Raw genomic sequence first — 13,075 nt, 5'->3', positions numbered from 1 at the left:
TTCTAGCTCAGAATCTTATGATAAATTATCCTGATTACCTACTTTAACTCAGAGATGCCAACTAGGACTTTTGATTAATACCCTTAAGGGCCTCCATGGAGCTTTCACTATAGACGAAATCAAACAATATTATTTATATCGAAACAAATAATATCATTTACCACTATACAAAATATCATAAAACTAATTTTCAATTAATAAAAAAAGAATCATCATGATAGATTGAGAACATATCGAGCTCTCTCCCTCAATTTTATTCTCCCTCATAGTCTTTTAGCAAGATTTTTTTCTCGTGGGGTCATGCAGCCTGAATCTATTAACAATGACAACTTCGATGAAAGAATTTAATTAATTCTATAAAATTATTATTTTTTTAATATAAAAATAAATAATAAAGATAAATTTTAAATTTATGTTTTTAAGATGAACTATTAAAGTCTTTGTGATATAAAGTAATACCTTCAAATTTATCCATTTTAAACGGACGATCAAAATCATACCCATCAAATTAATATGGCAATCAATGCGGCGGTGCAAAGATGCGAGACGATAAGAGTTGTTTCAGACGCCTTCATTGATGCTTTATAGTGTGATTATGTCATACCCCATTCGTCCTCCAATTTCTCGATCAACGCCAATCCCCTCGGCTGAAATGGAGTAAGATCGAGCGGAAGAAATGGGAAACAGATCTCCGATGATGATGCTTAGGACAGCTAAAAACTGGACGATGTCTGACGCTGTCCCCCACGCGTGCTCCGCCCACGTGCGAGCATGCGCTGTCGTCGTCGTCGTCGTCCCCAAGGAAGCACTAGCGCCGTACCCTGTCGTCTCGTACTGTGTCTGTGGCTCCGATGATGGCTTCGGTTCTCGCACGAGTAGCAGCGGCAACTTTGTTAGGCTGTGCTGCCGATCCGCGAGCAGGAGGACATGGATAACAGATGTCATGCCCGAAGCGACGGCAGCAGTCATCATTGGAGCTGAGGGAGCGAAGCGATGGACGGAACGTGCGGCTTTTATTGCATGTAAAAGCTTGCCAGGTTGCTTCCAGCTCTGTAGATGAGTACGATCGTTCAAGCACACATGATTCAATCCTTATTACCCATGTCACCGCAGTAACTACGGCCACTGATGCAAAGATTACTCACAAAGATTGCTTTGATTCGAGGCCGGAGAGATCATTTACTGCAAACAAGAAGAAGATATATGTGAGCTTCATCAGCCCTTGCTAGAGCAATCGATTAAGATTCATAAGGATGAACGGTTGTGGATTGCTTAATGTAAGCTAAAAAATACATAAATAGTGAATTTATCATTTGCAGGATGAAACCACTTATTACTATGATTATAATTCATAGTGTAACACAATATATTACTGTAGTTATTAAACATAGAAAAATAATCTATTATTACTGTAGTGATTAACATAACCACATCTATTTGTTATTCCGATGGCTTCTATTATGATGATTCTTGACATATATCTAAAACCCACATGTAAAAGTATACTTTGTACTATATCATATATGAATGTACTTAAATCTATCAGGCACTTTTACTATTTGTTGCTGAATATAGTACTTATATTAGGTTGCTGAATGTAAGCTAATTAAAACTGTGCCTAAAATTCCAGCAAGAACACCACATCATGAATAATAACTCGAACTTATCATGAGATTGAAAAAGCACATGAACTATGGTTTATTTTTGGTCCTCGTTGGAGTTTTGGCTTCGCACTTGCTTTGATCTCATGCTTGACGAAGCAGTGTTTTATGTGTATAAGTCAAGTCAACTTCTGCTACTCGGCAAGATCAGTAAGCTGTGAATGTAAAAGGCATTTCGTCCCCAATCATAGCTAATCAGTTGATTCTTCAACATCAATCGATTTGGTGTAAGCTATGAGGATACAAGTGGTGTTCATTTCATCCCAAATCACAATTAGTCAGTGGATCATCATTCACTTTGGGTGTTCACATACCTCATCTCATTAATTATCTCATTATGATCATCATGGATCAATTCTGACCGTGACAAAAAGTATAAATAATCCAATGAGTTATTGCCTATGTCCATCAAATATACATGTAAGAGCATGCAACATGATATATTTTGGTTGTCTGAAGGATGCTTCAACCATGGTCTTTTCTTGAGAATGTTGCTAGCTGATTAAGAATGAGAACATCAACCCACTTTATAAGACTAAATTGAGAGCGTGCATGATAAATTTCTTTCGATGTTTAAGTATTCAGAAAATTCAAGTAATGTTGAATCTTAAAAGAAATTGTATGGATAAAAAATGAATTGTCTGTGATCATATACTTGAGAGATTATATAATGGGATAGATGATCATGAGAACTAGGAGAGTGTTTGTGAGAATCAAGGTTGAAGGTTCAAGATGACAACTTAAGTTCTTCAAATATTACTGCATATTTAATTGGATTTCTTATTCGAACATCTGAAATTAGTTTAATGGTTCTTTCATCGATTCAAACCGTTCTCTTTTAATATGGTGCCAATGTATCAATCACAGAGGTATTAATAAGGTACTATCAAGTGTCATTTTTCAATATCAATGTCAATCTTCAATATCAAGAGTGTGGTCTGTGAGTGCAATAATGGCCCATCCTTCAGCAGATTTCTTCTCATGCCCCATGCTTGAACATTAAATTCAATGGCGTTGACGTACGACCCCGCGCAGCTGCTGCGCACATCATCGATCCATGTCGAAGGCGCGTCCATGCACCGACGGCGTCGAGGAGGACGTCAGCCATGGCGTGGCCGTGACCGCCGCCGCATGTTTTGTGGTGCTTACGTGCAGATCATGATCTCGCTCGTGTCACATTAGTCGTAGAGATTATCGTGCAGTTGACCTGAGCACTTTTCTTTAGACTGATCTAAACCTGCGGGTAATTGTCAAACCTGCAACATCATACCATTAAGATCGTGGAATTGATTGAAGGAGAGGTGGTCCGTAACATATCAAAAGATTGAGAACAACCACGCGCGAAGGCAATGAAGGTCAAAGCTTCATAGTAGGCATCGGTATCCTAAACTATTCCGAGTCAAATAATGGCTTCCTCTATTTAATCCCTCCGTCTTTGTTGACATTCCAGCAACACTAGTCATCTATTTAACATCCTAACCATGAATTCTAGATTTCTGCTGAGATGTAGGTATCATTTCTATTGTCGTCCATCTTCCACATTCTCTTCCGTAAATGAGAACAGCATGCAATCCATCCTCCTAAAAGTCCTTTGCTTTACCTACTTTACCATGGAAATTATGTACTCCCAAGCTTCAATCAAAGCATGATACTTGCTGAGATATTTTCGATCAGCAACTGGTTATGGTATCAAGTGGACAAATGCAAGTCCATATGGTTCCAAAAATTCAAACAAATTAGGTTACCTATCCATGCTGCTACAACTATACACATAGAGAGGACTCATGATCACACGCATCATCTCATCTCTCACGTAGGTCACTGTTGCAGCCCATGTGACAGGCCATGAAAAGGAAGGTCGGATCACTGTGTAACTTGATGTACAAAGCTGAGATCTGTGCCACACAGATGGTTAGCTGAAAGGAGACGGTGGCTATATATGACAAGGCTCGATCGATCACCACATCATGAAGGTTTGGTGTCTGCTTAATTAGGAGTAGCACCGAGCAATAATGTGTTCTCATCAGATGGCTTTGTGCCCTGCAGAAGCTGCTGTTGATTACAATGTTTCACCTATTTGTGGGGTGTATGAGATGTGTGGTCTTCCTAGATGAGACGTGTTTGGTTTCACAGCATACAACCCTAATAATTTCGATCGCGTCGAACTCTAGTTAGACAATAGGGCAAGTCTACCTTGCGTAGGTGATTCATTTGATGCTGTTGATTGATTGAACCTTTTAAGTTTCTCCATGAAATGGATTCGTAGATTCAAGTTGATAATATTTTTAGTATAATCTCATGGGACACTCTACCCTCTTAAAAATGATGAGATTGATCATAAATGTTTTTATCTACTATCGTGTTTCTTGTCAACATGACATCATTTTACATCCTCACCTTGTGCGCTAATCACAATTAATACTATATGACAAACATCCTGACGACTAGTTGGAGTTGCTCTCAGGCTGAGGTAACAGCGATGCTTGCTTCATCTTTCGGAGGCTCGTGTTGCTCGTTGCAGCCTCTTTAAGAATAAAAAAGGGAGCCGAAACATCACGCATCACCGAAATCCTTGTAGTCAAAATACGTCACCGTTGCAAAAGTAAGCATCCCCACATGTCCACAGCTACTCGTCGATGGCGAACGAAAGCTGTACTTGAAGGTTCAGTGAGATCGTGGAGTTCTAAGTCTACAGCTTGTCAATTCCCAAACATCTCAGGGAAAAGCTGCTCATTATTCTTCCATGGCAGCTGGTTTCTGCTGCGTCTTCCTCCACGTGAGGACGGAGACGAAGATGCTCTTTTCTCCTCGTCTGCAACTTTTTCGCCCTTGAAAAGGAAGGCCGGTGCTGCAATCTCCTCCTTTTTCTTCTTTGTTCCTTTCTGCCTCACGAAGTTTTGGTCTTCCTTTCTTATCTCCACCGCCCAACTTAAAGAATTGTGTACTTCCATCTTCTGCTTCTAAACAACGGGTCGGATGCTGATGAGGAAAGACGATAGAAAGCCAGAAAATTCGATGTTTTCTCCATTCCTGTGATGTAGACCAAAAATCTACTGTTCTAGTGAAGGATTAGTAAGTCAAAAAGGGTGGAGAACAAAGCTCTCAATCAACTACTTTATTGTAGCAATAAAGTAGTATAAATACTTTATTGCTACAATAAAGTATTTTTGCTCTCAATAAATTACACCGAGAGTGAAGAGCTTGTTGTCTTATTTTTGCTCCACCGATTTCATTTCAGCTGGCCTTATGATCTGCCTGGGTGGTATAAATACATACACATATATGAGACAAATAATTATATTTAAATATTTTTACGCGAAATTAACTAATCAAAATAACAGCACCTAAATTAATTATAAAATATTTAATTTCAATAAGATGAGGAGGGGGCCACGTGCGGCGGATTCCGGTCAACGCGGATCTCCGTCGAAAACGGATAACACGGTGTCGAACCGTTTGTACGCGTTAAACCGGCCGCCGCCGATCCGAACCATTTGGCGACGAACCTTCCACCATCTCAGCACGTGTGAATGGAACACCGCCGCCGCCACGTGCTTGTAAAGCTACTGTATATAATCGTTTTCTTACATTTGGTTGGCCAATAATAACATGTTGTGAGGAACGAGTTAATCGTGGCACGTGGCCCAAAAGTATGGTCGGTAGTATGCTTTGGTTCGTAAGAGATGAATTCGTCTAGAATTTAAAGGGATAACACATTTATATCTCAGGAATAATTTCACACTGACTGTAAATTTAGGCATATTCATCATCAACATCATATTTTTATTAAAGATGTAAAAGTATAAATTATGTTATTGATAAAAAAAAAAATAAGATGAGATATAACTAATATTTTATTTAAATTATTTTTATTTTATTTTCTCATATTCATATAAATCATGTTTTATTTTTTAGTTTAATCTTTTATATGTGTTATAACTAATATTTTAGTTTTCTAATTACTTGTCAAATGATTTGACGCTCAACTAAATGATCGTTGCTAATTATGATGGTATATTTTCTCTTTCAAATTCTTTCTTGTAAATACACATATAATAATTTGACTAATCCTTTGCGGACTACTGTCATTTACATTTTAAATAATTTCAATTAAATCTATGACATTTACGAACCAAACAAAAAGTATTCTCTAAAGTGGTTTAGGATTGGACACTTACAATATGCAATGATGTTAATAAAAGTTTTAAGATATGTTGATCAAATATTTTTTTTTTCATAATTATGATCATATTAAGATTTGAATTTAATTAAAAATGTCTCTAAACTCAAAATCAAATCTCACTACAAACCAATATCCAAATATAAGTACAATTCCAATCTCAAGCAAGTCAACTACTGATGTCCCTAAAAATATATATCCATTATTATTTAACAAGGGAAAGATACCTATCAACTTCTCTCTACTAATATTCCGTCAACTACTCAAATACTAAAATGTAAGCCCGGATTTGATTTTATTATATTTTTTTAACAAATCAGATACTAAGCTTGATTTAAACATATCAAATAAATTTAATATCCGCTATCATATCTAATCTTTCATAGCACCTCGCGATCATTTGATATAAAAGATTGCCATCTTCTCCTTCGACAAGCATCGATTATTATATTAAAGTTGTTAGCATACACTTCATTAGATATTTTTCTACCGCTAATTAATTTATTATTTTCTATTTAATAGATAAGGTAGCTCATAAAATCATGGAATCTCTCCATCGCCATCACTAGATTTTGCTTCGAATTCTTCCATTATACAAGGCACGACCGCCAGCGAAGAACACGGCCACACCACATGTACTGTTCCCCAATCATTGGGATATTATTATTTTTCTTAGTATTATTCTAGATCTTGCACGTCGCAATAATGTGAGTCACTATGTTTCAGGCAAGACATAGATGAAGCCTCATTAACCATGTTCCACTCTAGTAATTAGTAGATAAAGGGAGGGTTTTTTAAGATTTTGAAATAATAAATTTATTTTTCTGTGAAAAAAATGATTTTTTGACTAATTTTTTTTTATTATAAAGCTGGTTTTGGGGTTGTACTGATGGAATGGACGGTGGAAAATGCAATGCTGATATTGTTTTCCTCCTTTTGTTTTCATGGTAGGGGCTAAATTGGTATTTCGATGGGCATGAGCAGTTGCTCCCAACGATTTCAACGGACGACGATGCCGCGAAGCTGCCATTTCCCCGTCTTTATTGTGAGCGCAGAATAATGTGGGCGACGCGCTAGCGTGCAAACTACGTTGAATTCCCTGTTGTACCCTTTCCTCCCCTTATAAATGTTCTCTTCTCACCTCCCCTGTCCTTCCTCAGGCGTCTCTGACAGAAACGGAGAGGAGGTAAAGAGATAAAAAGGAGTGCCGAATCCTGCACTGCTCCCGTCGATAAGGTAGACATTAAATGGCGACTTCCATGGAGATCTTGGCCTCTTCGTTGCTCCAAAGGACTCCTCTCCTTCCTTCTTCGAGGTCGCCGCTGCTTCGAGGAGGCGAACAGAGCAGGCTATTCCTCTCCCCGGCTTGCTTCCCTCTGAAGAAGAGGAGTAGCGCGGCCGGGAGAGTAGTGCGACAACCGGTGTCTGCAGCGATACTTACGGAGAGGTTCGTGAGGGTTGAGACGGAAGAGAGGCCCGTGAGGTTTAAGGTACGGGCGGCGGTAACGGTGAGGAGGAAGAAGAAGGAGGATCTTATGGCCACGGTCGCCAACCAGCTCGATGCTTTCTCCGATAGGATCGGAAGGAATGTGGTGTTGGAGCTCGTCAGCGCCGAGATCGATTTGAGTAGGCTACTCCATCTTTCTCTTGTTTCCGGCGGTTTGAATGAATTGTTTCGTTCGTTTTGGAATCTAATTCGATCTGATGTCCAAAGGAACGAGGAAGCCCAAGGCCAGTAACAGCGCGGCGCTGAGGGGATGGTTCGAGAAGAAGAAGGCCAAGGCGGAGCGGGTGGTTTACACGGCGGAGTTCACGGTGGACTCCAGCTTCGGCGAGCCCGGAGCGATCACGGTGCTCAACCGGCATCAGAGGGAGTTCTTCTTGGAGAGCATCGTCGTCGAGGGCTTCGCCTGCGGCCCCGTCCACTTCCCGTGCAATTCTTGGGTCCAGCCCACCAGAATCCACCCCCACAAGAGGGTCTTCTTCAGCAACAAGGTCCCCCCATTCATCCATGATTGCAAGGCTTTGTCGAACACAACACTTCCAACCATCAACACGTGCTTACTGACAGCATCTTTTGGCTGTTTCCTTTATGTTAGCCTTATCTGCCATCACAGACGCCGCCAGGGCTGCGGGAGCTGAGGCAGCGGGAGCTGAAGGAGCTGAGGGGGGATGGCAAGGGCGAGAGGAAGCTCACCGACAGAATCTACGATTACGACACGTACAACGACTTGGGCAACCCCGACAGAGGGATCGATTTTGTCAGGCCAACGCTTGGAGGCGAGCAGATGCCTTACCCGAGGAGATTGAGGACAGGGAGACCCCCAACAAGCACAGGTAAACTCCGTAGTACTCCATTAATTAAGAAAAGCTCAAAGTTGGAAACAGTACCAATCTGTGCAGACACCATTAATTCTGATTACAACTTGAACTGGATTTGAACCTGTCATTGGTCCTGAAACTTCGTCACCACCAACCTCAGTGTTTGGCCGTGCGATTCCTTCAATAATCTAAACAGTGCGTGAAGAGAACATCACTTATTTCGTATGTGTTCGACGTTATCGTTTGCAGATAGGCACGTCGAGAGCAGGGTGGAGGATCCGCTGCCCATGTACGTGCCCCGTGATGAGCGGTTCGAGGAGGGCAAGCAGGCGATGCTAACAGCAGGGGCTCAAAAGGCAGTGCTCCACAACCTCGTGCCTCTGCTTGTCGCTTCCTTCTCCCCGGAGAGCCATGACTTCAAGGCCTTCCATGAGGTGGACAACCTCTTCAAGGAAGGCCTTCGCTTGAAACAGACCTTGCAGGATCAGCTCTTCCACAAGATCCCACTCGTTTCCAAGATTGAAGAGTCCACCGAGGGCCACCTCCGATACGATACGCCCCACATCATCACAAGTAAGCACGCTCAACGCCTTCAGCGCCATGATGAATACTGTTTCTTCTCTAGTTCTATCTGTTGATCCTTGGTTCTCTCTTTGGCACGCAACCAACAGAGGACAAGTTCGCATGGCTGCGCGACGACGAGTTCGCCCGTCAAGTTGTAGCAGGCATCAACCCTGTCAACATAGAAAGGCTTCAGGTAATCCCATGCATCCCTTGGCAAAGGTTTCATCCATTTATATGCTGCAAACCTGTGGAGAAAAGATCCTCAGTGAACGATGATTCTTGTAGGTGTTTCCTCCTGTGAGTAAGCTAGACCCCGCTATCTATGGTCCACCTGAATCCGCCATCAAAGAAGAACACATCATCAGCCATCTTAATGGCATGTCTCTGCAACAGGTATCTCCTACTTGTTCAAATGTTGCTGAATCAAAAATGTCATCCTTTGGGTACTGAAACATCTGCAATAGGCAGTGGAGGCGAACAAGCTATTCATGTTAGACTTCCATGATGTGTACCTCCCTTTCCTTGATCGGATCAATGCGCAAGATGGGCGAAAAGCCTACGGCACCCGCACCATCTTCTTGCTCACGGAGTCGGGAACTCTTAAGCCGATCGCCATCGAGCTGAGTCTGCCGCCCGTGAGACCCGGCGACGCTCGGGCGAAGCGTGTCCTTACGCCGCCAACCGATGCTACAAGCAATTGGCTGTGGCAGCTCGCCAAGGCACACGTCTGCTCCAACGACGCCGGCGTTCACCAGCTCGTCAATCATTGGTAAGTCTGCGGTCGCTGATCATTGCCTTTGATGGATACCCAATGGACAGAGAATGACATGCGGCCATGTGGCTTTTCTTGTAGGTTGAAGACACACGCGTGCATAGAGCCATTCATATTGGCAGCTCATCGACAACTGAGTGCGATGCATCCCATCTTCAAGCTACTGAAGCCCCACATGAGATACACATTGGAGGTGAATGCCCTGGCTCGCCAAATCCTCATCAATGGTGGCGGAGTGATCGAGTCCGGCTTCACTCCTGGTCCTGTTTGCATGGAGATCAGTGCTGCCGCGTACCGCAACCATTGGCGCTTCGATCAGGAAGGACTCCCTGCGGATCTCATCAGAAGGCAAGTGTAGCGTTTCATCGTTACTTCAGCAACAATGAACTCATTAACTCGCTAATAACTACAGAGAAGAAACATTAGCTAAAGATTTCTTGTCTTTGTCGTCGTGTTGATGGCAGAGGCATGGCGGTGGAGGATCCGACGCAACCGCATGGCCTGAGGCTCGTCATCGAAGACTACCCGTACGCGACCGATGGCCTCCTCCTCTGGTCGGCGATCCAGTCGTGGGTCGAGACCTACGTCGCCGCCTACTACCCGGACGACGAGTCTATCCAGTCCGACTACGAGCTCCAGAGCTGGTACGCTGAGGCCGTCAATGTCGGCCACGCTGACAAGCGCTACGCACCGTGGTGGCCGCGCCTGTCGAGTCCTGCCGCGTTAAGCTCCTTCCTCACCACCCTCATCTGGCTCAGCTCGGCCCAGCACGCGGCCCTCAACTTCGGCCAGTACCCGCTCGGGGGCTACATCCCGAACCGGCCGCCGGTGCTACGCCGGCTCATCCCGGTGGAGGGCGACCCGGAGTACGAGCACTTCCGGTCTGACCCGGCCAAGTTCTTCTTGTCCGCGCTGCCAAACCTGACTCAGGCGACGACGTTCATGACGGTGATCGACACGCTGTCGACGCACTCGGTGGACGAGGAGTACCTGGGGGAGCGACCGGACCCTTACACGTGGACCGGGGACGGCGAGATGGTGGAGGCGTTCCACGAATTCGCGTCGGAGGTCAGGCGGGCCGAGTCGGAGATCGCGAGGCGGAACGCCGACCCGGCGAGGCGGAATCGGTGCGGCGCCGGGGTCTTGCCGTACGAGTTGATGGCTCCGAGTTCCGGACCCGGGATCACGTGCCGAGGGGTTCCCAATAGTGTCACCATTTGATCCACGAGCTGATAGTACACATTTCACCAAAAGGTAAATATGATAGGGTTATCTTCAAAGAGATGAGGCATTGGAACACTGTGTACTCAATGTAAATAGTTGACATAGATATAGTGGATGTAAAAGGTATGGACCGTGGATAGCCATATTTGCCCTCCATTTATGGGAGGAAGCATGTTGCAAAATATTGATTATATGAATTTTGAAATAATTAAAAATTGGATGAATGAAGCCTCATAGTCAAATGATGGATCAATCAATCACGTCACATATTTAATAAAAAAATATTTTAATTTTTTTCTTGGTTGAATTTAAGAAAAAATCCTTAGAAAAATTCTTGTAGAGGGCTCTCATTTTTTTTAATTTTCGTAAAGTATTTTTTGTTTATAAATGATAATTTTACTGTTGTGCTTTACACCTAATTGCCTCCATTTGTGCTTCTATTACTAGTTATTTTTGTTATTTAGTTGTTGTGTAGGTTTCTTTACTTATGCTTTCGTTGTTTGCCTGCACACGGGTCATTAGCTACCTTCACGGATGGGTTGCTGGTCACCTATGTCTTCATTGCTAGTCGTCTATGCTGTAGGCGAGAATGATATGGGCGAGGCACACAGGGTTAATCTGCTGGTCACCTCCCCTAAGGTAAATGTGAATTTAGCAAGGTCCAACAAGGATCCACGAAGACAATGATAGGTCTGAAAGTTATCAATAGGGATCTACAAGTGTGAGTCCAACGAGTACCAACAAGGATCATGGAGGTAAGGGCAAGTCGAACAATACAGATGTGAGGGAAGGTAGGATAACGGTGCTAACCACTCATGCCACAAGTGAGGACAACAAGGGTGAGAAACGCAAGGGTAGCTTCGATGAGAGCCAACGACGTAACAAAAGTAGAGATAACGTAGGAAAACAAGGACCAGTAGAGTCGACAACGGTAAGAATAATGTAAGAAGGAAAGGGCTATGGTATAGAACGAGGCAAACTGATGATAGATCGACAAAATTATATTTTCACTTAAAAGGGCTTTCCTCGAGAATTTATCAAAACATAAGATTTTTTTCCAAGAATTTATCCTTTTATCTTTATATATTTTATATTTTTAAATTAGATATTTTTTTTAATACTAGACTTTGATTAATATTGGTTTAGAATGGAAACTGAAATGGTCAAAAACTTGAAATTAAACTAGATTAACAGTTTGGTTATTCTGGATCAGAAATAGAATCGATTGTAATGGTTGGAATCTGATTTTTGAAATTTGAAATTGGAATTAGTAGCTCCAATTCAGTTCTGAACTTATTATAAAAAAACCTAAATACCCTAAATGCCCTTACAATTGATGAATCTAGTCTTTTCAATAATTAAATAAATAGCTAATTGGAGAGGCATTATAAAATTAAAAATTATAATTTTTTTTTAAATATGAGTTAAGATTGGAACCGTTTGGTTCCCATTATCAATTTGACAAAACAAAAACTTACAGTTCCAAAACCAATGTTAAGGTTATATATTAGGTCGTATGACGCTCACACGAGTAATTTATTAAATTAAATGATATATATAATGTTCACAAATGAGTTATTCATTAGATTAAGTGACGTATATGATGCTCAATGATACAATAAAATACTAATCAATATCATATATTTAGATAAATTATAAATCATCCTTTATAATTAGTCTCTTTTAATATTTCAATCTTTATACTTTCAAAAAATACATTAAGATTTCTATACTTATCAAAGTAAAATATTAAGATCCCAGAGTTTAAAAGATAATTTTATATAGTTAAAAAAAAATCTCAATATAATTTTTGAAAGTGTAGTAACGAAAATACTAAGAATAACTAATTATATGAGGTAATATATAATTAGCTCATTATATTTTGTTATGGATTAAAATTTTAAACTATTTAATTGATATGTTAACTCCTAATAAAAGATCCTAAATATTAGTCATTTAACTCTTAAATGTGACACCATTATTATAATGACACATTATTTGAATCAAATCAACTATAAATCCAACCAAAAATTAGATCACTCTCCTTTGTTTGACGGCTACTTCCACACATCACTCCCTCAGAAGCGTAGGAATACAGCATGATAGGGAAGTGGAATAGGCAGAGAGTTGGGGCTTCTGTCAAGATTTGTTTCTATATTATTATTAATTTATGCCATTAGAAAGAATGAAAGACCCCAAACTATAGATGAAAGAGTAATTGAGTGAAGAGTGTTGAGTTTATTACGTGCTAATTAATTGACTTAGCTGGTCTTCACGAATCATTGTAAATTAGCTCCGATCATTGAGTTAGATGTCTTGTGAGAGCTTCATTTGTTGATTTTAGGACCTATA

The 13,075-nt window shown here is 41.4% G+C and overlaps 1 protein-coding gene across 1 annotated transcript; it reads left to right on the top strand.

Moving 5' to 3' along the window:
• Positions 1-7,006: 7,006 nt before the first annotated feature.
• On the top strand, positions 7,007-10,933 carry LOC103977612 (putative lipoxygenase 5). The gene is made up of 9 exons (XM_009393176.3): positions 7,007-7,467; positions 7,556-7,836; positions 7,941-8,178; positions 8,413-8,736; positions 8,835-8,920; positions 9,013-9,120; positions 9,192-9,496; positions 9,581-9,847; positions 9,964-10,933. The coding sequence occupies exons 1-9, from the start codon at positions 7,089-7,091 to the stop codon at positions 10,718-10,720; spliced, it is 2,745 nt and encodes a 914-aa protein (XP_009391451.2). The 5' UTR covers positions 7,007-7,088; the 3' UTR covers positions 10,721-10,933.
• Positions 10,934-13,075: the final 2,142 nt, after the last annotated feature.

Source organism: Musa acuminata, chromosome BXJ3-3 (genome assembly GCF_036884655.1).
Source record: "Musa acuminata AAA Group cultivar baxijiao chromosome BXJ3-3, Cavendish_Baxijiao_AAA, whole genome shotgun sequence".
NCBI classification, from domain to species: Eukaryota; Viridiplantae; Streptophyta; class Magnoliopsida; order Zingiberales; family Musaceae; genus Musa; species Musa acuminata.
This window is presented reverse-complemented; position numbering and strand designations above follow the sequence as displayed.

Coding starts and splice junctions, on each gene's coding strand:
- LOC103977612 (XM_009393176.3), top strand. CDS start 7,089: ATGGCGACTTCCATGGAGATCTTGGCCTCTTCGTTGCTCCAAAGGACT. Junction 9,497..9,580: donor CACCAGCTCGTCAATCATTG/GTAAGTCTGCGG, acceptor CTTTTCTTGTAG/GTTGAAGACACACGCGTGCA. Junction 9,848..9,963: donor CCTGCGGATCTCATCAGAAG/GCAAGTGTAGCG, acceptor TGTTGATGGCAG/AGGCATGGCGGTGGAGGATC.